We start from the raw sequence: 20,510 nt of genomic DNA, 5'->3' as shown, positions 1-20,510 counted from the left end.
TGGACTTTGGCAAAAAGGTTTCACGCTTAATTAAAAAATGAGAGCAAGTGTCTGTGTCCCGAATACAAAGTGGGAGCTGGTTCCACAGAGAGGGGCCTGAAAAGTGATGGCTCTGCCTTCCATTGTACTTTTAAATCCCCTCGGAAGACAGCAGTCTGAGAGCAAAGCACTCTGTTGGGATGATATGGCACTGTGAGATCTTGTAGACAAAATTGGGGGTGATTATTCAAGACCTTGTGTGTGTGAGGGCAAGTATTTGGATTTTTATTTGGGATTTAATTGGGAGCCAATGAAGAGAGAAGTCCATATGGGGGAAATATACTCTCTCCTTCCAGTCCCTGACTGTGCTCTGGATGCAGCGTTTTGGAAAATAGTGTAAAGGCTTTTCAGGAAGCTTTTAGGACACTGTGAAAATACTCAATTTGAATAGTGGAGGCTAGAAGTAGTGAATGTATCCTTCCTCTCTATCATTAGATGGAGAGAGTGTACAAAGGCCGGCATAGTGGGTGTACCAGAGCAGGGCTGTGTGTAAAGCACAGCCAGGCAGCTGAACACTGTATTGTTCTCTATTTTGTCCTCTTTGAGCGCGAGACAAGCCACCACAGCTGGCAACACCTGTCAGTGAACACATTCAGGATGAAGATGGGAAGTGAGGAAGAACTGCTGTCAGTGCTGGAAGAGCTCGACCCCCTCCCCATCACTGCGCAGTCTCAGCAGCCCTCACCCACCCCTGCCTCTCCTGTAGATGCCTCTCAAACTGCATCAGTTCAACCCCGAGTTGAATTATTTCAAGACCGAGATGAGCCCATCTGTTTTGCTGAAATCCAAGAAGACATGTGGTCAGTGCTTGACTACCTCCCCGTCTCTCAGCAGTCTAATGTGCTCTCCTCTCCTCATTCACACAACTACTCGACTCCTAAACAAAATCTCATCTGTCCTGCTGATTACCCTCCATCCAAACTGGCGTCCTCCCCTGTTGCATTCACTGAATTGCCGTCAACAACCCCCATCTTTTGCCAACTAATGAAAAACAATAATTTCACTATAGACGATTGGACCGATTTCAATTGAATTAAACTGTTACTCCTGTTATTTCAACATCTGTCTTTGTGTAAATAAATGAAAAAACAAACAAAAGATGCTTCTGTCATAAGTTACAGCAGGATGAAACAACCTTCATGTAGTTCTTGTTTTTAACACTGCAAACCTTCTTTAGTTCTTTTGTTTCCTTTCATATTCAGCACACATCTGTCAGTGTCCACTAACTGTCAGGGAAAAGCCAGATAAAAACACTGTGGGGTCTTTTGGGACACGTGCTCGTTGGGTTTACTCATAGATATCAGAAATGATCTGTTCTGTATTCAAAGGATACACGAAGGACGTTTGTATTAAATGCAATATAGCGACTGATCATATGCTGCTTTCTTTGGGGGCTTTTCACCACCATGTTACACAAATCCAGTTTCTAACTGAAAAGAAAATCCTTCACCATTTTCTAATCAAATTCCCTGGTTTCCCATGTCAGAGATGTCATGGCTGATAGGATCATCGCATATTGAGCTCAAAGCTAAACTCTTGTGTAGGGCCTCTTTCCATGTTGCACCATTCATTTTAAAAAGTCCTGGTAACAAGAGACAGAGGTGACTTGATGTATTACAGTTACTTCCCAATTTACAGAAATGATGTGACTTCTGACATTTTCCTAGCAGGAAATGTGCTACTGTGGGACACTGAAAGAATAAACAGCAAGGCACGTTTTGTTTTAATAACTTTTCTTTACTTCATTTGTATGAACTAGGTTTACCTTACAAAATCTTATACTGTATATAATGTTTTATGTTTAATTCATGTCAATGTCAGCTCGTGTTTACTCGGGTGAGCAGTACCGGCCCACAAAGAGAATGCTCTTGGTGGGTTTATGTCGGATGAAGAAGATGAAGTGATGATCAAAGAACATTTCAAAGCCCACACTGAGAAGTTGTTCAGAAAAAGAAGTTGAACCTGACCAAGATGAAATCCAAAATTGGGAATTAATTGTTTTATTGTATTATTTTTAATGTCACATATGGTGCTGTGTAATCCGTGTATGTATTATGTGTCTCTGCTGATGTGTTTCATGCCTCACTTTCATTTTACTGTAATTAGGCTAGTTTTAAGTTTCTTGAGTATTCTGATAAGGATACTGTGTAGTATGATTTGCAAATGAAGAGGAATCAATTAGTCTTAAATTAATTGACTAAGAGAAATGAAGCGTTGGAAGAATGTTATGTTGATGACTATGAGGTTTCTGGGGTTTATTCAATAGAGCAACAACTGTGTGGGATCTTTATACAAATTCTTATATTCTATTTAGAGCTTGCTTTAAAGTATGTTAGCAAAAAAACAGCGCACGCATTCGTTTTCACGATTTTTGTTCTTCTTTAGTCATTGGGTCTTTTTAGGTGGTACCTCCAGGTACCACAAGGGGGGATGTGGTGGATTTTTGTGTGATATGTATAACTATACACTATATATCTATGTGCACTGAACATATATATTTTAACTTTCATGTAGAGTCTTAAGCACAAGACATTTTGCTTCACCATGGTTTATTAAGGTGGTGCAGTAACAGGGCAGTTAATGCTGCTGAGAGTTCTCCTGCATAACTCGCTCTCCAGCTAACTAACCTTCCCTAACGTCTTTCATGCAGCACATGTCTGTATCTATTTTTTCTACTCTTTTACAGAGCATCTTTTTGAGTGTCTTGATTTTAATTTGATCTAAAAGGGTTGGATCTCCACATCGTTGGTGGAAGAAGATTATCAGGATGGCTTCAAAATTTGCGACTACAGCCCCTCTTCTGTGGAACCAGCTTCCAGTTTGGATTCGGGAGACAGACACTATCTCTACTTTCAAGATTAGGCTTAAAACTTTCCTCTTTGCTAAAGCATATAGTTAGGGCTGGACCAGGTGACCTTGAATCCTCCCTTAGTTATGCTGCAATAGATGTAGGCTGCCGGGGATTCCCATGATGCATTGAGTTTTTCCTTTCCAGTCACCTTTCTCACTCAGTATGAGTTAACAGACCTCTCTGCATTGAATCATATCTGTTATTAACCTCTGTCTCTCTTCCACAGCATGTCTTTTATCCTGTTTTCCTTCTCTTACCCCAACCGGTTGCAGCAGATGGCCCCGCCCCTCCCTGAGCCTGGTTCTGCTGGAGGTTTCTTCCTGTTAAAAGGGAGTTTTTCCTTCCCACTGTCGCCCAAGTGCTTGCTCATAGGGGGTCATATGATTGTTGGGTTGTTCTCTGTATCTATGAAGCACCTTGAGGCGACTTTTGTTGTGATTTGGCGCTATATAAATAAAATTGAATTGAATTGAATTGTGTTAACTTGTGTAGTTACACAAGTTACACAGGCAGAATGCCATGTGAACACTGTCTCCAGGTGGAAAACAGAATGAGCGATACACCTGCTGTCAGGCCTGCAGGGTTTCTCCTTGTGATGTTCTTCTCTGTCTTGTGGTTGACATTTTTTTTTTTTTTACTGGCACAAATAATTTGTGGGGCGTCTTATTGTGACACCTGATTGTTGTAGTATTTTTAAAATGGCTGTGCAAAAAAATAAAAATAAGAACCCCAGATGCATTGCCTGCATTTTTAGATGAATAGTTGTATATAACTTTATTATTTACAAAATTTTTGTTTAATTTTAATTTAAAAAAATTACCACTTATATTTGCATTTCAAGTTATGAAAATAATTTACTAAACATGTCTGTGGTTTTTATAGTAAAGAGAAAATATAACTACTACTAGGGTTTTATGTGTTTGTGTGATTTCAGACCAGTTGTTTTAATAACTGTAAATTTGGACGTGTGAGGTTGTGCTGAAAAGAATGATACCAAGAAAGACAAGGTAAAAAAACAACAACAATCAAAAGCAGCCAAAAATGGCCAATTATATTTTGGACCTCAGAATATTGACCCAACAAATCATGAAAAATGAGGTTTCAATAATTGTTTGTGACAGTGCAGCTTTCTGGCAGTAGTAGTAGTCAGTACAATTTGATTTTTTTCTAACAAAAACAGTATGAAACTTAAGTTAGACTTGTGTTTGGAAATGAGCCCCCGCCCAGTGTTGTGTAGCTTTCTGGATTTTATACTTATTGGTTACATATTTATTTATTATACAGGCTATACAGTACACACATTTTATGTAACTGAAATGTTTAATTATGTGGGCTATAGAAAATAATTAAGTTATAGACCATATTTATATGAAACATATGCTTAATGTATATTAATCATATGTAACACCTGCATATGTGTTTAAAACAAGGCTTTGATTTTGCCACCCCATTTGATTTCCATGCCAGCCTGGAAAAATTTCTCTAGATCCGCCCCCGGACCTGTCCTGGACCAGCAACACCAAATCAGTGACTAAAAGAGCTCAGCAGCGACTGCATTTTAAGAGACGACTGAAGAAGGTGCACATCCCCAAACCCATCTTTAATACTTTCTACAGAGGTACCATGCAGAGCATCCTAACCCGCTGCATCACAGTCTGGTATGAAAACTGTCATGCGTCCAATCGCAGAGCCCTCCAGAGGATTGTGTGGACCGCACAGCGTGTTATTGGCAGCTCTCTACCCAGTCTACAGGATATTTACACCTCACTGGGAAAGCCACTAGCATCATGGCTGACCCGCATCACCCTTCCCATCAACTGTTTACCACACTTCCCTCCAGAAGACGACTGCGTCATCAGGAGCAGGTCGGCAAGATTGTGCAATAGCATTTTCCCCCAAAGCAGTTTGGCTCCTGAACACCATGGTTCCCTCCTCCGCACTGAAAACTTCTCCACACACTTCTTGGACTACATAATACTCTCCTCTAATTATTATTACTATTATGATGTGAACATTTTGTGCACTTAAATCTTACTGTGCTAATGACCCCTGCATCAGCACCTTGTTTGGAATAGCAGTGGAGAAGACATAGATTCAATGCTGCAGACGTCTGAGCAAAGAAAGCTTCTAGAAGAGTAAAGACTAGCTAGAAGAATGAAGATTCACAGAGTAAATGTGAAAATTCATCACAGGGCTCTATGCACTTGATTAACTGACCATGAGCAAGTTTGCTAGTCTGGAGCATTCAGATCCACCACAAAGACTGTTCAGTGCTCACAGAAACTGCACAATACCCAAGAGCTGCATCTGAGCCTCTACAGGCCTTAAACAGCATGTTAATGTTCAAGACAGTTTAATTAGAAAAAGACAAAACAAGTATGGTTGGTCTGGAAGGGCCGCCAGGAGAAAGCTTCTTGTCTCTAAAGAGAACACAACAACTCAGTTGAGGTTTGCAAATTTGCCCTTGAAAGCTTCTGGAGCAACATATTTTTAAAAGATGAGACTAAAGTGGAGGTTTGGTCATAATGCACAGCAGTAACTTCAGCAAAAATCAAACACAGCACAAACACCTCAAATCCACTGTCAAGTACGCTGGTTCAATTGTGGTGATTTGAGCTTGTTCTGCAGACACAAGCAATAAGCACCTTGCAGTCCACGAACTCCTCTGTATGCCAAAGTTTTCTAGAGTCAAATGTGAGGCCGTCTGTCCAACAGCTAAAGCTTCTCCTAAATTAGGCCATGCAACAGGATAATGAGCCCAAGCACAGCAGCAAATCTACTGCATGGAAGTCCAGACCTCAACCTGACAGAAATGCTGTGTATAAAGAAATGCTTGCAAATGTTGATGAATTGAAGTTATTGCTGCTAACTGCTGCTTCTGTAACCGACTCAATCATAGAATGATTATGATATTGAAAAAGACAAATGCCTGAATCCTAAATTGTGGATATCCTTTTGTTGTGATCTAAAATGTAACACTAAATGTGATTAAAACACTAAAAATCTGGACTCTTGGGCTCAACAACTGCAAGGATCACCAGCCCGAGGAAAACACAAAATACACATGACCCCGTGACAAAGACAATTCATTCTTGAATGAAGACATTGATCTGACTTTTTAAAATTTTGCCAGTTGTGTTTATTATTAAATTATTGAGGAAATAGAAAGGGGGGGAGGGGTTGTAAAGAAGAAGGTAAAGGAAAGGGATAGAAAGGAGGAAAGAGATAGAGGAGAGAAAACCCCAACAATCCCCTCTGAGCAAGCACTAGGTGCGACAGTGGATAGGAAAAACTCCCTTTAAAGGAAGAAACCTATGACAGAACCAGGCTCTAGAGGGGGCAGTCAACTGTCGGGACTGGTTGGGGGGTGAGGGTGAAAAGAGAGAGGGGGGGGGAGGGGGAGGAGATGGGACAGGTGATAGGAGTTAAAGGGAGACAGGGGAGGGAGAGGTGTCAGGAGAGAAAGGGAGAGAAAGAGAGAGGAGAGGTGAAAATTAAGATGGAACAGACGAGGTGACATTAGCAGTAGAAAAAGTAGAAAAAGTAGAAAAAGCAGGAGTGTCCCTCCTCCAGAAGAAGCGGAAGCGTTTTTTCTTCTTTTCCATGAGCTTTTCCACGAGCACTTTTTTCTCTAGGATGAGGGTTCTCAACTGATCGATTGTTTCTGCATTCTCCTGCTCAAGTCTCTTGCATGTTTTCTCCACTTCTTCTAATTTGGCTTGTTTGTCTTCGAGCCTTTCTTTCATTTCTTTAGATGTTGCCTCCTGCATTAGCTTTGCCTCGTGCAGCTCTGTATAACTCTGTTGTAATTTGTTGTGCGTGTCTTCCAACTGCTGACTTCTGCTCTCGATTTCTTGAAGTGAACACTGCAGGTCTTCGTTTGTTTTCTCTAGTTGTTGCTTTAGCACCTGCATCTCAGTGTTTTTGCACTTCACGTTGTCTGAAAGTTCCTCGACTTCTGTGTTTTTTCTCAGCATGTCATTGAGCTTACTCTGCATCTCTGAGCATTGGTTTTGCAGTTTTTCCTTTTCCTCTTCCAGTTCAGTTGTTTTGTAGTTCAGTTTGTTATAAAGTTCTTGCAGGTTTTGGTTTTTCCTCTCAAAGTCCTGGAGAATTTCTTTGTCTTCTTTCTGCTTTATTTCCTGTTGTTCTTGGTCTTGAAGCAGCTCTTGATATTTGTGCAGTGTTTCATCAAGCTTTACCTGCAGCGCTCCGTATTGTTCCTGCACACCTTGGAGTTGGCACTGCGTGTCTCTCTGGTCCAGTTTTTCTTTCTCTTCAAGGATTTCTTTATTCTTTTGCAGAGCTTCATCAAGCATTACTTGCGAGCCTTCGTTGTGTTTCTCGATGTTCTGAAGTTTGCAATCCAGATGTTTCTGTTTCATGTCTTGCTGTTCTTTCTCTTGAAGGAAATCTTTATTTCTTTGCAGTGCTTTATCAAGTTTTATTTTCAGCGCTGTGTATTTTTCCTGCACGTCTTCAAGCTTGCAGTCCGTTTGTTTCTGTTTAATTTCTTGTTGCTTTTGTTCTTGAAGCAACTCTTTATTTTTGTTCAGTGTTTTATCAAGCTTTACCTGAAGCGCTTTGTATTTTTCCTCCATGCCTTGGAGTTTGCACTGCTTCATGTCCTGTTGTTATTTTTCTTGGAGGAGTTCTTTCATTTTTTTGCAGAGCTTCATTAAGCTTGATTTGCAAGCCTTTGTTGTGTTTCTCCATGTCCTGGAGCTTGAAATCCATTTCCTTCTGTTTTATCTCCTGTAGCCTTTTTTCTTGAAGAAACTCTTCATTTGTGTGCGGTCTTTCATCAAGCTTTACTTGCAGCTCCTGATTCTTTTTGTCCTTCAGCACTAGTTTTTCTAGTGCTTTATCAAGCTTTGCTTGGAGCTCAAAGTTTCTTCCCTGTCTAGGAGTTCCATTTCTTTCAACTTTTGAATATCTTCCTTTTCTAGAAGCTGGTTGAATGATTTGTCTACTTGATCAGGAAGTTGAATTTTGTCTTCCTGATCACAAAGAGGAGAGTTGGGCTTTACTGTTTTTTTCTGTTTTCTCTGAGACATGTTTGAATCTGTAAACTGTCACTCTGTTTATATCTGAATTAACTAATTTCAAGAAACTGTTGAAATTACCTGGACTGCCTCAGCCCAGGTGATGTAACATTAGCAGACAGAGGGTTTGATGTTGCAGAATCTTTGGAGCTGTGCCATGCTGAACTGAAGAGCCCAGCTTTCACCAAAAGGAAGAACTAACTGGGCCCTAGATTGCCCAATCAAACCTCTTAATGCCACCTGCCCTCTCCTACATTAACTGTGGGCTCACCTTGTAGAACAGAGTTGAGTGTGGAAGAAATGGCAAAAATATGGAGCTGAAAAGCTGAGAGAGAAAAAGAAATGATAAATAAATCAATGTGTCAAATTAACTGACATGTTAGCTGGTAGAGTGCCCACTGCATTATATATATATATCATCTCTTTTTTATAATAAATAATCAAAAACTTTATTTAAACTAAGATTTTAAAAAATATGTGCCGTGATTGATGTGCTCTCAGACATGTGCTTCAATCCACACACAAATACAAAACAATCTGACCACACGTACAACTGTTTCACAAACTCTATAAAGCATTCACACTCCAATGGATGCATCAGAAAGCAGCTTGGGATTACAATCTTGTCCAAGGATATTTCGCCTGCAGACCGGAGCAGCCAGGGATCAAACCAGAAAACTTTCTGATCAAAAGCTGACTTGTGCTAAATGCTGAACGGCAGCCAACCCATTTTAGCCATTTAATGAATGTGCCATTTAATCTTGGCTGCAGCCAAGATTAAATGGCACATTCATTAATTACAGAGTTACGGATTGTTACATGGAACTCAAAAGAAATAATGAACCCATCTCGTGTCCTGTGTCTTCTATAGCTGTCTGTACTTTTACTTCCAAAGTTCATCAGCAAACAGTTTGCAGGCCTCTAATTATCAGGCTGTACTCAAGCGCTTGAATTCAACCTAAAAGCTGTGCTGTCATACAGAACCAAGTACCCTCCGCGGAAACTATAGCTAATGTCACAACTGGATCTGATGAGACAACATCAGTTTGTTTGTTTTGCTTTCATAACAAATAGTTTGAGCCATATACAAATACAGAAGTGACAAAAGGAAACATATTTACAATCCAAAGTCAGACTAACAGTTTTCAGTAGCACAGTCTTTTATTTACAGTCTGCTTCTCCTGGTGGTAAACCTCTATCACATGTTTGGATTAAAAATTAGGCCTATATAGCTGCTGGTTCCAGTTTAAGCAATATGTTAAAAATACTAAATTCTTCATTGATTTGAGCTGTGGGGTTTGCTATACACTGGCAGAAAATTGTAGAGTAAATGGTGAAAACGAACAAACCAAATAACAAGATCCTTGAATTCCATCTTTTTTATTAACAGAAACTCCAACAAATTTGTGCCCAATTGATGATGTTTGGGACATGAAAAGTCCAGTCCAGCAGGTGGCGGTAATGCGCCTTAAAGCTTTAACCGCCAAAAAATACAAGAGCAGAAGAAGAAGAAGCCGAGTTCCCGCTTTATGGCGTTTTTCTCTCCGATTATTGTCAAGACTGATTTAACACTTAAAGGTAAGTATCGAGCTAATATTAATCCGAGTCTAGTTAATCTTGAGTTTAGCTCCTGAATGAGGCTTTCTGTTGCTCTCCTCGGTGTCTCTTCTCAAGTTTTTGTGAACAAGTTGGAAAAAAAAATCTGACTAAATTGACTCAAGCTGCTTTAAACTAATTCACAGAAAGATATCACCAAAAGGTTGTGAAACACAGAGAAGAAAAGAATTTATTAGAAGAAAGCTTTTAAATGAGCTCATTGTAATCAGAGTTTGTGTTGTTTTATTAGTCTGTTATTAAGGCTACTTAGCATCTCTGTGGCACCTGCACAGCTTATGAATGCAGCTTGCTAACTAAGCTAGCTAGCGCCACCCTTCTTCCATATAAGGTCACTTCCGGCTCCAAAAGACCCAACATGTTGGCGGTAAAAGTGCTATAATGAAATACATTTATGAGAAATGTAAAAATAAATGTGTTCCAGGCTAAAACACAGCTGCCTTTATCAGCGCAAAGTTGTGATGAGGCTTACTCAGATGATGGCTCAGATTTCTACACCCACTCGGATATACAGATGAAATCAAGACAAGTACATCAATACAAAAATTCACAGGATTGTTCAAAAAATAATAAATTGCATGAATATAGGAAATCTTCCTCTCAGTGACTGAGTTGTCTCATTGTGTCCTCATTTTTTATAAATCAAGGCCTGAGTAACCCAACCTTAAGTCTTCATTAAGGTTTTTGTCACATAGATAGAAAATAAACTCAGAGATTAAGCGGCTGTTATAAACAGAGTGATTAGTTGTTCTGGTTTACGTGCTGAAAATGGTTTTATTTGTGTATGTTCAATGTGTTAGACTTGTACATAGTTAAATATATGATCAAATAATGTTGAATCCTGGATATGGATTTGTAAGCAATGAAATTTGAAATAAGGGGGTAGGAACAAGAAAACTTCATCCTACTCCTTTTCGAGCACACACATTCTGTAGACATAGATATTTACATGAAAACTTGATGATTTTTAAGTTTTGTTATTTTTATTTTTTTCTGTTGTTATTTCAATTATATTTGCATGTTTGAAATAAATTTTATCTATCTATCTATCTATCTATCTATCTATCTATCTATCTATCTATCATTTCTCACGGCACACGTATATTGTCGGGTTTTTTCTTGGCCAGGGCATATTTTAAAGAGGAATTGCTCTCCTGGTACTGGTGTGCCATACTGCTGAATTTGGTATCGGTGCTCAAACCTTTTGTGTTTGTTTCAAACAAGTTGTCCACCCAAGGAAGCTAAAATGTGTTCTGTGTGTTCTCAGATGAACATATGAGACACTTTGACTCTTCAGTGCAGTGTGGAGCTTAACAAAGTTCTGTTTTGTGTCCCAGCTGATCAGGAGGAGGAGAAGAGTCTGACGGAGCAGCAGAGGAAATTTCAGCTACTTGGACTCAGCTCAGCCACTGCAGAGAAAACAATGAGCTCAACACAGAAGGTGACAGATACTAGTGTTAAGAAATACTCCATTAAAAGCTGAAGTACTGATACAGTATGTATATTTTATGCTAAACTAAGTGAACCTTGTGCAATATTAATGTAATGTAGAAATAATGTATACAATGTATACAATGCCTACATCTTAGACGGTGACGTTGCCTCTAAACATCAAAATGAGCAGGAAGATGTTAAAGTGGGATTCAGCAGGATTCAACCCTAACATCAGCTGTAGTGGCTCAGTGTGGGGAAAAGGGTCACAGCTCACAATCATTTCTATTGAGAGCTCCAGTAGATTTTTTTTAATGTACAGGCTGTGATCAGCTGACCTGCTGCTCTCTGTGAATTCATCCAGATGTCTGCAGATGTTTCATGAGTTGTCCTGGCTGATTTCCTTTCTCTACACTGACAGTACACTGTCTTTATATTATACACTAAACTGTTGGTATGTGGGTGGAGCTCAGTGAATGAATGTCAGCATCATGAGCTTAAGTTTAAGTTAATCTCTGCTACACTTGATGTAATCTAACTCTGACATGAGCACCACAGTCACTGTGCACCAGTCACACACTGTTCTTTACTTAAATCCATCACATTACAGTAAACTTGCCTGCTTATCCTGCACTAACCTGCAGAGGATTTTACTTGTATCCTCCTGTGGATACAAACCAGCAAGAACTCATCAGATCTCTGTCACTTACCATTAATGAAGTTTGGCTTTTATTAATAAACAGAGAGCACGGATCCATGCACAGGAGGATACAAGCAGCTGCTTCTGTTTGCAGTCACCGTGCACCAGTGTTGTGTTTAATTGTGTCAGTGTTCATTTTTAAACACGTTTTTTAAATCAAATGTTTATGTATACATCAAGATTAATGTTCCAAACAAATGACACTGTACAGCAAATACATACATAGACATGTGCAGCAAAAGGAATCCGAGAAGATGTTTAACTTCTAAATGTTTAAATTGTTTGTTTTATATCCAAAGTCTGTCAGTTTGTCATTCCCTGTTATTGCTGCTGACTAATCACTCAAAGTGACACAACATGACCGTGGGTCTGATTTTTCTGGTAAACTTGTTTAGCAGCCCACTGGAGACGGATACCCTGTTCTTTGAACTTTAATACTGGACAGAAAATCGTCTCCTTCCAGAAACAAAGGGTAGCATTAGAACTTGTGTGAACAGCAAAACAATGTAGAAGATTTCCTTTTGTGTCTGTGTTGTGTCTAGGGCTGCCACGATTTGTCGACTAGTCACGATTACGTCGACTATCAAAATCGTCGACGACTGATTTAATAGTCGACGCGTCGTTTGAAGCTTTGTAAGATCCCAAAAGACGCAGGAATAAGTAGCAGGATTTAAGAGTGTAATAACGGACTGAAACAGAAGATGGCAGCACTGCATGTACAAGGATGCCAGCTGCCGTTAAACCCCGAAGAAGAAGAAGAAGAAGAAGAAGAAGAAGAAGCAGCTGTGTCCCAGAATTCATAGCGCGGCCCAGCTCAGTTTCCAACAATGGCGGCAGCTAGTTAGTTTTAATATTACTCTTATTATTCTTTCTGGGTCACAAAATAAACGTTTAACATATTTTCAGCCGAGAATGTAGCTGTGTAAACCTCAAATATCGGCTCAGTTTATCAGGACACCACATATTTTCAAAAGCGCTCCGACGTTTTCAGAGACGTCTGTTACCCACTAGCTCGATAGCTAGCCGGGGGCTAGGTCACTAGCACGGTGAGAACACCGGACTCCAGGCAAATTGTTTTCAAACCCACCGCCGTCTTTCGCTACTCAGGTTAAATATATGAGTCACTTAGATAAATTAAAAATGTTGTTGTTTGGCTTTTTTTTTTTTAGTATTTTATTTGTTCCTGAGTAAATCGGTTTGTCTGAGATTAAAGTTATAGTTTTTACACAGCTGAATAAACGTCAAGCAGACAGCTGATTATCAGAAGTGTGAGATGCTGGAGAATATACTCCGTTGTCCTGTTATATTTTAGATAGCAAGGAGTTTATTAAACTTCACCGAAACAATCTGCAAATTTCATTAAAATTGAATAAACTATCATCTTGTCTTTATTTTTAGTTAGCACCTTAAAAGCTTAAAGCTATAAGCTAATGATAGTTATATAAGAGCATATGCTGCATGGTGCAATAAGCTGTAGTTTTACGTCCAGTGGATGATGATCTGATTAGTCGACTAATCGCATAAATAATCGGTGACTAGTCGACTATCAAAATAATCGTTTGTGGCAGCCCTAGTTGTGTCACATCATTTTGGCTCAAGAGTTTACTTTATTGCTATGTTTGTTTTTTGCTATTTTATTACTACATTTGTATTGTGCAGCACTTCGGTCTGCCAGGTGTGTTTTTAAAGTGCTATATAAATGATGATGACGATGATGCTTACGGAACAGCTGAAAGACTTTAAAACAAACCTGTTACTTTAATGATATTTCTGTGGTACTACAGAGTCCAAAAGAAGTATCGCAGTAATAATTCATCCAAATTGTAACTTTTAAATGTCATTATCAGCCCAAAGGTTCACAACCAGTTCATCCCTGATAGAATGTAAATATATACAAATCTATAAATTGTATTATGTATATAACTGTGAAACAAACATAATGGACCATTAATGTATCATAATAGTACATTTCTGAATTTGGGGTATAATTCCAGGTGGGATGAGTGTCTGTACAGCTCCTCCTGTTGATGTAAAAAAAGAAAAAAGTAAATGCCAGTTTTTTTTAGGTTTTCATGTTGATGTTGTAACACAGTAAAGAATTACTCTTACAGAAATAAATGTCATTTTTTCAACTTGCAGTTAAATTCATGTAACTTAATGCTGATGCTGTTGACGACTGGGGCTCACACGTCTTTTACTTTGTCTCCAGGACCGACTCACCATGGTTGACCCACAGGAAAATAGCCCGCAGGACATTCCTGACTATGACGGCATAGAGGATGAAGCTTTCCCCCCACTCCCACCACCACACTCCCCAGGCCGGGGAGGCCAGGAGGAAGGAGACCCTTTTGCAGATGGTAGATGCTGCTGTGCTCTTACAGGATTACTATGAGGTCTTTAAGATGTGATGATTCAGAACTTTGTATTTTAAATTCATGGTTTAATGAAGAATCATAGAAAAATAAGATTCAGGAAAAAAGGCTAATGTGGGAGAAATACAACCTCTCATAGTCCTTCCACAAAGCTTTTTGGAACAGCTTGATAATAATGAATTTGTTAGTTCAGCCTAGAATTAACAAATGCATGAACTGGTTTTTCAGCATCTCTCTGAGACTGGATGTTTCTAACAATAACAACACACATGTTTTTGTTTGCGTGAGCAAATGAAACCTATCAGATACTGTTCAAACCAGCACATTTCTTCTGTAACCTCCAGTCTATAATTTGTCTGGATTTAAAGATAAGCTTGAAGTTTGCCACGCTGCCAACAGAATGAGTTAGAAACACATCCTGTTGTCATGTGTTTTCAATGCAGGAGATGAAGGTGAGGTATCACAGCTGGCTGATGTCCCTACTGCTAAAAGGAGAGGCGTGAAGAGACCCCAACCCAAGCTGGACTCCCACAGGTAGCAAAGACATTTATATCACGACAGAGGGTTGAAATGCATTAAAATGCGCATTTAAATAGGAATTTGATGTCATCTTGTGTGAGCTGGGACACAAGGAGGCCAAAATCATTGATTGACGTGTGCAGACTGTCAGTGTTGCAGCCAGGTTGAACACGAGTCTGTGACTGCACTGGTTTTTATCACCGTTTCACTAATAATCGTGCACAGAGGCTCAGAGACACACTGACACACAGAGTTGTTGCAAATGTTTGAAAACGTAAGTTTGTGGAAAGAACTTTGCACAAAAAAAGTGATGTGATATTATCTGAGTGGCGACACCTGTCGTTTCGCAGAGTACTGCAGCGTCTTCTTACGCTTTAGCGGCGGGTACAAATGACTGCATCTGTGTGATGATGGTGCAGCTTCACTCTGCCAGTCATTTAAAGAAGAAAGACTCTAATACCATTGTTGTTTTCATCATTTGGATGGGCAAAATTCCCAGACTGAAAATTGTCAGAGCGTTGGAGACATCCCTGGATGTGTGTGAGAAAGATGTTTCCAGTCTCTGTACACCTATAGTGTGAACCTGGTTAGTATTGCCAACCATAAGTCAGGCTCGTTCCCAGTAGTCTCCCAGTGGGTGTCCCAGTGGCACTCCTCTGTTACTGTTCTGTTCACAATGTTCCTGGACAGAACTAAGTTATACTAAATCAAAGGATGTTAAATAAGCTTTTAAGTAAGAACGTCGATTATACTTAGGATAAAACTTGCAAGCTGTATTAAAGAAAAACATAGATTTTCATTTGATAAAATATTCAAATTAATTGCAACTTTGCTATAAATATATATATATATATATATATATATATATATATAGCAATTTTTTATTTTTAGATGGAGAAATTTGACTATTTCTCATTATACTGCCTTATGTACAAACAGGTAGGAAAAGAAAGGTTGTGGGCACCCTGAAAACCAAACACCCTACCCCCCCCCCCAACAAGCTACTGCCTTCTGAACATGGTACATCTGAAGGCACTGACATTTCCATTCAGAGGGTCTGTCTGTGTTGGCCCTGTGACAGGCTGGCGACCTGGCTGCTGGGATGGGCTTCAGCCATCCACGATCCTGAATTGGATAAGCCAAATACGCCTGGATGTGCTGCTAACCCTGCTTGTAATCCATTAATGGTTTAACTTAGTCTTAATATTTTTTCCCAGGCTGATATCAGATCGAGGGCTTCCAGCTCTGGGCACTCTCTTTGACAATATCCAGTTCAAAGGCAAAGGACACGAGGTAGGATATGATAACATCTGTCCCACCAATTACCAGATGTGAATGAACATTGGTTTTTGAGCTAAATCTGTTTGGCCTGTCAGCTTTTAATTAGATGTCCTAAATTTGGTTTGAGACTAAAAGGTCAAAAGTTGCCCTTTCTGTCGTGGTCAAAAATGAGTGAGGGGAACCAGAGGTTGGTTTACCAAATTAAGATGTCTTTTGTTCCAATGACTGGAAGTCATTTTTTAGTGGGAAGAAGAAGCGTCCTATCACACACAGCCCTCTTTCATATCACTACTCGCTGTTTTTGATGTTTGCCCCATTAGGCTGCAGACCTGCGGCTGCTGATGCAGAAGATGGAGAACTGGGCCCACAGGTTGTACCCCAAATTGCAATTTGAAGATTTTATTGACAAAGTGGAAAGGCTCGGCAGCAAAAAGGAAGTGCAGGTGAGAGGAAGCAGTAGAATATTTCCTGCAAGCGTGTGGGATTCCTAATGTTCAGAATTTGTAATTTTTTACTCATTCTTCTATAGACATGTCTTAAACGAATACGACTGGACATGCCCCTGACACATGAAGATTTTACAAGTACAGATGGTAAGAAGAAAAATCATTACTGATGGGGATACGGTGGACTAGGGCTGTGCGATATGACCAAAGTCTCATCTCCCGATATAAGAATTCTATCGTCCGATAACGATATAAATCACAGAAATGTAACATTTTCTGTCAATTCTGTGAATCTCGACTTGCGTGAAGTGTTTCCAGCTGCGCGTCATGTAGCTGGAGTCGAGTGTTTTAACCGATGCATGAAACGACACATTTTTAGACAGAAGTTGTAACGGCGCCGTTTTCTTTGTGAGTATTTATTACACGGCGTGCTGCGGGGGAAAGCCTGTTCTAACGTTTGAGTCTAAGGTTTATTTTTTAGCACCTGGCGGCTCTGTTTTACTTCTCATCCGTAAACACTCTGCTCTTTCACGTGATTCCGTTTATTTTGAAAAGCCTCAACAGGATCTTGAGCTTTATTCTGAAAGGTTTATGTGGAACATAAACAAGCGGACACGCGATGGTTTTACCGTCGTTGTTGCTAACGACAACGCATAAAAACAGGCGCTTGTCCGTCCGTAGTGTGGTTATATATAAGAGAAAGAGAGAACTTTACTACAGTGACATCAGAAGCATGAAGAAATATTGCCGTAAACAGTTTATTTTGCGACACCACGAAACAAACGATAGCGTAAAATGAAATAGACGTTTTTGTATATATCGTTGTATCGAACAGCCCTACGGTGGATTCACACCTGCAGGTGCACATAGGAAATACTTGCCATATTCCACAGGACTTAATTATCAGCACTGCTTGAAATTGTGTTCAGGTGCTGGTGACGAAGAGGTACAACGTGAACTGGAAACATTTGGGGATCCTGATCTGTTCAGCAGAGAGAGTTTTATTAATGCTCCCCAAGGGCAGATTGCCGAAGCCCTCGCTCCCCCACCTACTCCCTCTCTGACCGAAGAGCAGCAGAAACGTATTGAGCTGAACAGACAGCGGGCCCTGGAAAAGAGGCGCGCACGCCAGCAGCAAATTGGTAAGAATGGCAAAAATGTATCATACAGCTGGGACACAATATAACAGAAATAATTAATGATTCTGCTACAAAACATCCAGCGAAGGTTCATAAGGATCATCTAGCTTCATTGGTGTATTAACTTTATATGAAAATACAAAAAGCAAAACATTGAATGTACAGTATATTGCCAAAAGTGTTTGCTCATCTGCCCCCACACTCATATGAACTCGAGTGACATCCCATTCACGACGTCCGCCTGTGCAGCTATATCAGCTTCAACTCTTCTGGGAGTGTTTATGGGAGTTTATGACCATTTGTAAGGTCAGACACTGATGTTGAAGGCCTGGCTCCAAGTCTCTGCTCTCATTCATCCCAGTGGTGTTCTGGTCAGGACTCCCATGCCAGAGTTCATGTCTTTGTGGACCTTGCTTTGTGCACTGGTGCCCAGTCATGCTGGAACAGGAAGAAGCCATCCCCAAACTGTTCCCTTAAAGTCGGGAGCCAAAATGTCTTTGCATGCTGAAGCATTAAGAGTTCCTTTCACTGGAACGAAGAGACTGAGCCCAACTTCTGAAAAACAACCCCGCACCGAAATCCCCCTGCCACCAAACCTGGAGCTCTGTTGTCCTGGCAACTGCTAAGTTGACTTGTCTATCGGCTTTCCAGATTGAGAACTGTGATCCGTCGCTCCATAGACTGCATCTCTCCTGTTCTAGAGTCCAGTGGCGGCGTGCTTTACACCGCTGTGTCCCATTGCTTTGCGTTGCACTCTGTGATGTAAGGCTTGGACTACAGCTGCTCGGCCATGGAAATGGATTCCACGAAGCTCTCTGTGCACTGTTCTTTAGCTAATCTGGAGACCACGTGAAGTTTGGAGCGATGGACTCCACAGAAAATTAGCAACCTCTGTGCGCCTCAGTATCCACTGACCCCCACTCTGGGATTTTACGTGATCCACCACTTGATGGCTGAGTTGCTGTCGTTCCCAAACACTTCCACTTAGTAGCAGCAGTCTGCATGCCTAGGTGCTTGATTCTATACAGCTGTGGAAGTTACTGGATCACCTGAATTCAATGATTTGGATGATGGGTGGTGAGTGAATACTCCTTACAATATAGTGAAGTGGATCTAGTGTATATATCCACCAGAAACCCTGAAGGTCGAGTGACGAGTTCCCGTATTGCACAGTTCGTCCAAACCACCAGAGATTCCTCACATTAGTGTGGAGTTTGGTAATAAGAGGCAAAGCATGTAGAAAACATTGATTTCTTTACTGCCTGTCTGATGTCAGCTTCAATTAGGCGTAGTATTTTTGTTTTTGCCTTACACTTGTGATCCAAACTGTTTTTACTTCCTCTTTAGTTAAAGCGGAGCCAGCTGTCTGCGATCTATTGTCTACAAATCTTTAACAGTGACATTAAATCGTTCTTCAGGGTCCTCATTTACCGCAGAAATGATGTAATGTGATTTAAATGAGACCCATAGAAAAGAAAATGACCTGTTGATCGGTCTCTATTATGAGCCTTCACCCATAAAAATGTGTTTACAGTTTATAACTTACTGTACATGGTGTTATTAGCACAAACACTTTAAAGCTGATCATTTAGGACTGTAACAATAATCCAGAGAGCAATGTAGTCAAACATCTCACAGTTAGTTTTATTGGGAATGAACTTTGACCTGTTAGGCCCCCAGGGCTTTTCTGAGCTTCCTGCTCGAAAATGAAGAGGCCAAAATAAATGGAGTATTTCTCTGCAATTACAAACTCTGTGTAAACAGTCTTGGTATCAAAATAAAGCTAACGCTTGTGAGCTGTCATCAGAGGGGTAAATATTACTGCAGATGTTACTATGTCAAAGTTACTGGGACTCAAACATAGAAAAAAATGATTATTTCCCTCACCTAATTTTTAAAAGTATTTTATAGCTTATATGCTATAAAATATACTTTGGGTCACATTTAACTCCAGAAAATCATAAATCAAAATATGGATGTTACCTGTCCACAGATTCATGGTGATGTAACTGCTCTTTTAACTGTTTGGTGTTTGTAGAAATGGTTTACAGCTGAGATTCAGAGGCTTCTGTGGACACTCATGTCTGCACTTATATTTCTGACCTCGTGTTATAACCGATTAAATGTGATCTCCTCTCTTTTCCCCCATTTTTGGTGGTGTGGGTGCTTAACTAGTTAAAGTACCAAACATCTGTCTCCTGTTGTTGTGTCACGTAGGAAAGAAGCATCAATATCTGATGAGCAGACTTGTTCATTTGTGCAGATTTCTTCTTTTGTGTGGTTGTTTTTTCCAAGTGGAGATGAGCATCTCTAACAAGTTGATTTGTTCACATTTGCACATCTGCATTTTTGAGAGAAATGAGTTTTTTGAGTTTGTGCACTATATGCATATAAGACAACCATTTCCTTTTTCAGTATTTTTGTGTGGTGCATTTTTCTCTGTTTTAACAAAAGAGGAACAAAGAACATTTAAGTCAACCTAAGACGATTTGTTTTAATTTTTACATGGTCTTACTGAGGTGATGCAAAGTGGAACATGCAAACTGTTTTTTTGGTAATGTGCTGGAAAAGCTTGATAATGGACCTTGAAAGTGCTTAAAGTGCTTAAATTTGACCCTGAACAATGAGTTTGAACCCTGCAGTTTACAGTTTCATTTTTCATTATCTCAGCTTTGCCTGTCTTTTATAAATCGTAGTAGACTGAGTGTGTCTGTGTTGACTGAAACCATCACTGTTTCTAATTCTCAACCCTTTCAGGCCCTTCAGCCTCTCAGACTGCTGACATGTTAGGAGACAAACCTCCAGCTGCATCCTCACCAAATGTCATCAAAGGTTCTACTGATGGAGATGAAACTGTAGAAGATCCTGACCTCGAGCCTTCCAACAACACCTCCACGCAACAAACCAGCCCGCTTCCCCCCAAAGACTCTGAGCCCGCTGAGGCTGAGACCGGCCTCAGCCCTGAGCAACAGCTCAGCAACGACTGTGTAGAGGGGGATTAAAGTTCACGTGCAGCAGTTTCTGCTGAAAAGCTTTGGCAGTGAGCAGATTTAAAGGTTTCCCAATGTTCGTG

At 40.1% G+C, this 20,510-nt stretch overlaps 1 protein-coding gene across 1 annotated transcript; it reads left to right on the top strand.

Annotated features, from left to right (window-relative positions):
- The first annotated feature begins 636 nt into the window (after nt 1–636).
- On the top strand, nt 637–18,784 carry LOC146566532 (TIMELESS-interacting protein-like). Its single transcript, XM_085287838.1, has 9 exons — nt 637–839; nt 2,442–2,454; nt 4,358–4,508; nt 10,887–10,990; nt 13,890–14,037; nt 14,496–14,586; nt 15,789–15,864; nt 16,173–16,295; nt 16,382–18,784. Exons 1-9 carry the CDS (start codon nt 637–639, stop codon nt 16,466–16,468), a joined length of 996 nt encoding a protein of 331 aa, XP_085143964.1. The 3' UTR covers nt 16,469–18,784.
- The last annotated feature ends 1,726 nt before the right edge of the window (nt 18,785–20,510 follow it).

The sequence above is a fragment of the Mchenga conophoros genome, linkage group LG9, assembly GCF_057382185.1.
Source record: "Mchenga conophoros isolate Kocher_MC1m ecotype Shallow Benthic linkage group LG9, M_conophoros_male_GT1.1, whole genome shotgun sequence".
NCBI classification, from domain to species: Eukaryota; Metazoa; Chordata; class Actinopteri; order Cichliformes; family Cichlidae; genus Mchenga; species Mchenga conophoros.
This window is presented reverse-complemented; position numbering and strand designations above follow the sequence as displayed.

What these genes read in the sequence shown, in the direction of transcription:
- LOC146566532 (XM_085287838.1), top strand. Translation starts at nt 637, where the DNA reads ATGAAGATGGGAAGTGAGGAAGAACTGCTGTCAGTGCTGGAAGAGCTC. An exon ending in CTTTAATACTTTCTACAGAG is followed by an intron (nt 4,509 to 10,886) that starts GTACCATGCAGA and finishes TTTGTGTCCCAG; the next exon opens with CTGATCAGGAGGAGGAGAAG. An exon ending in CAATGAGCTCAACACAGAAG is followed by an intron (nt 10,991 to 13,889) that starts GTGACAGATACT and finishes CTTTGTCTCCAG; the next exon opens with GACCGACTCACCATGGTTGA.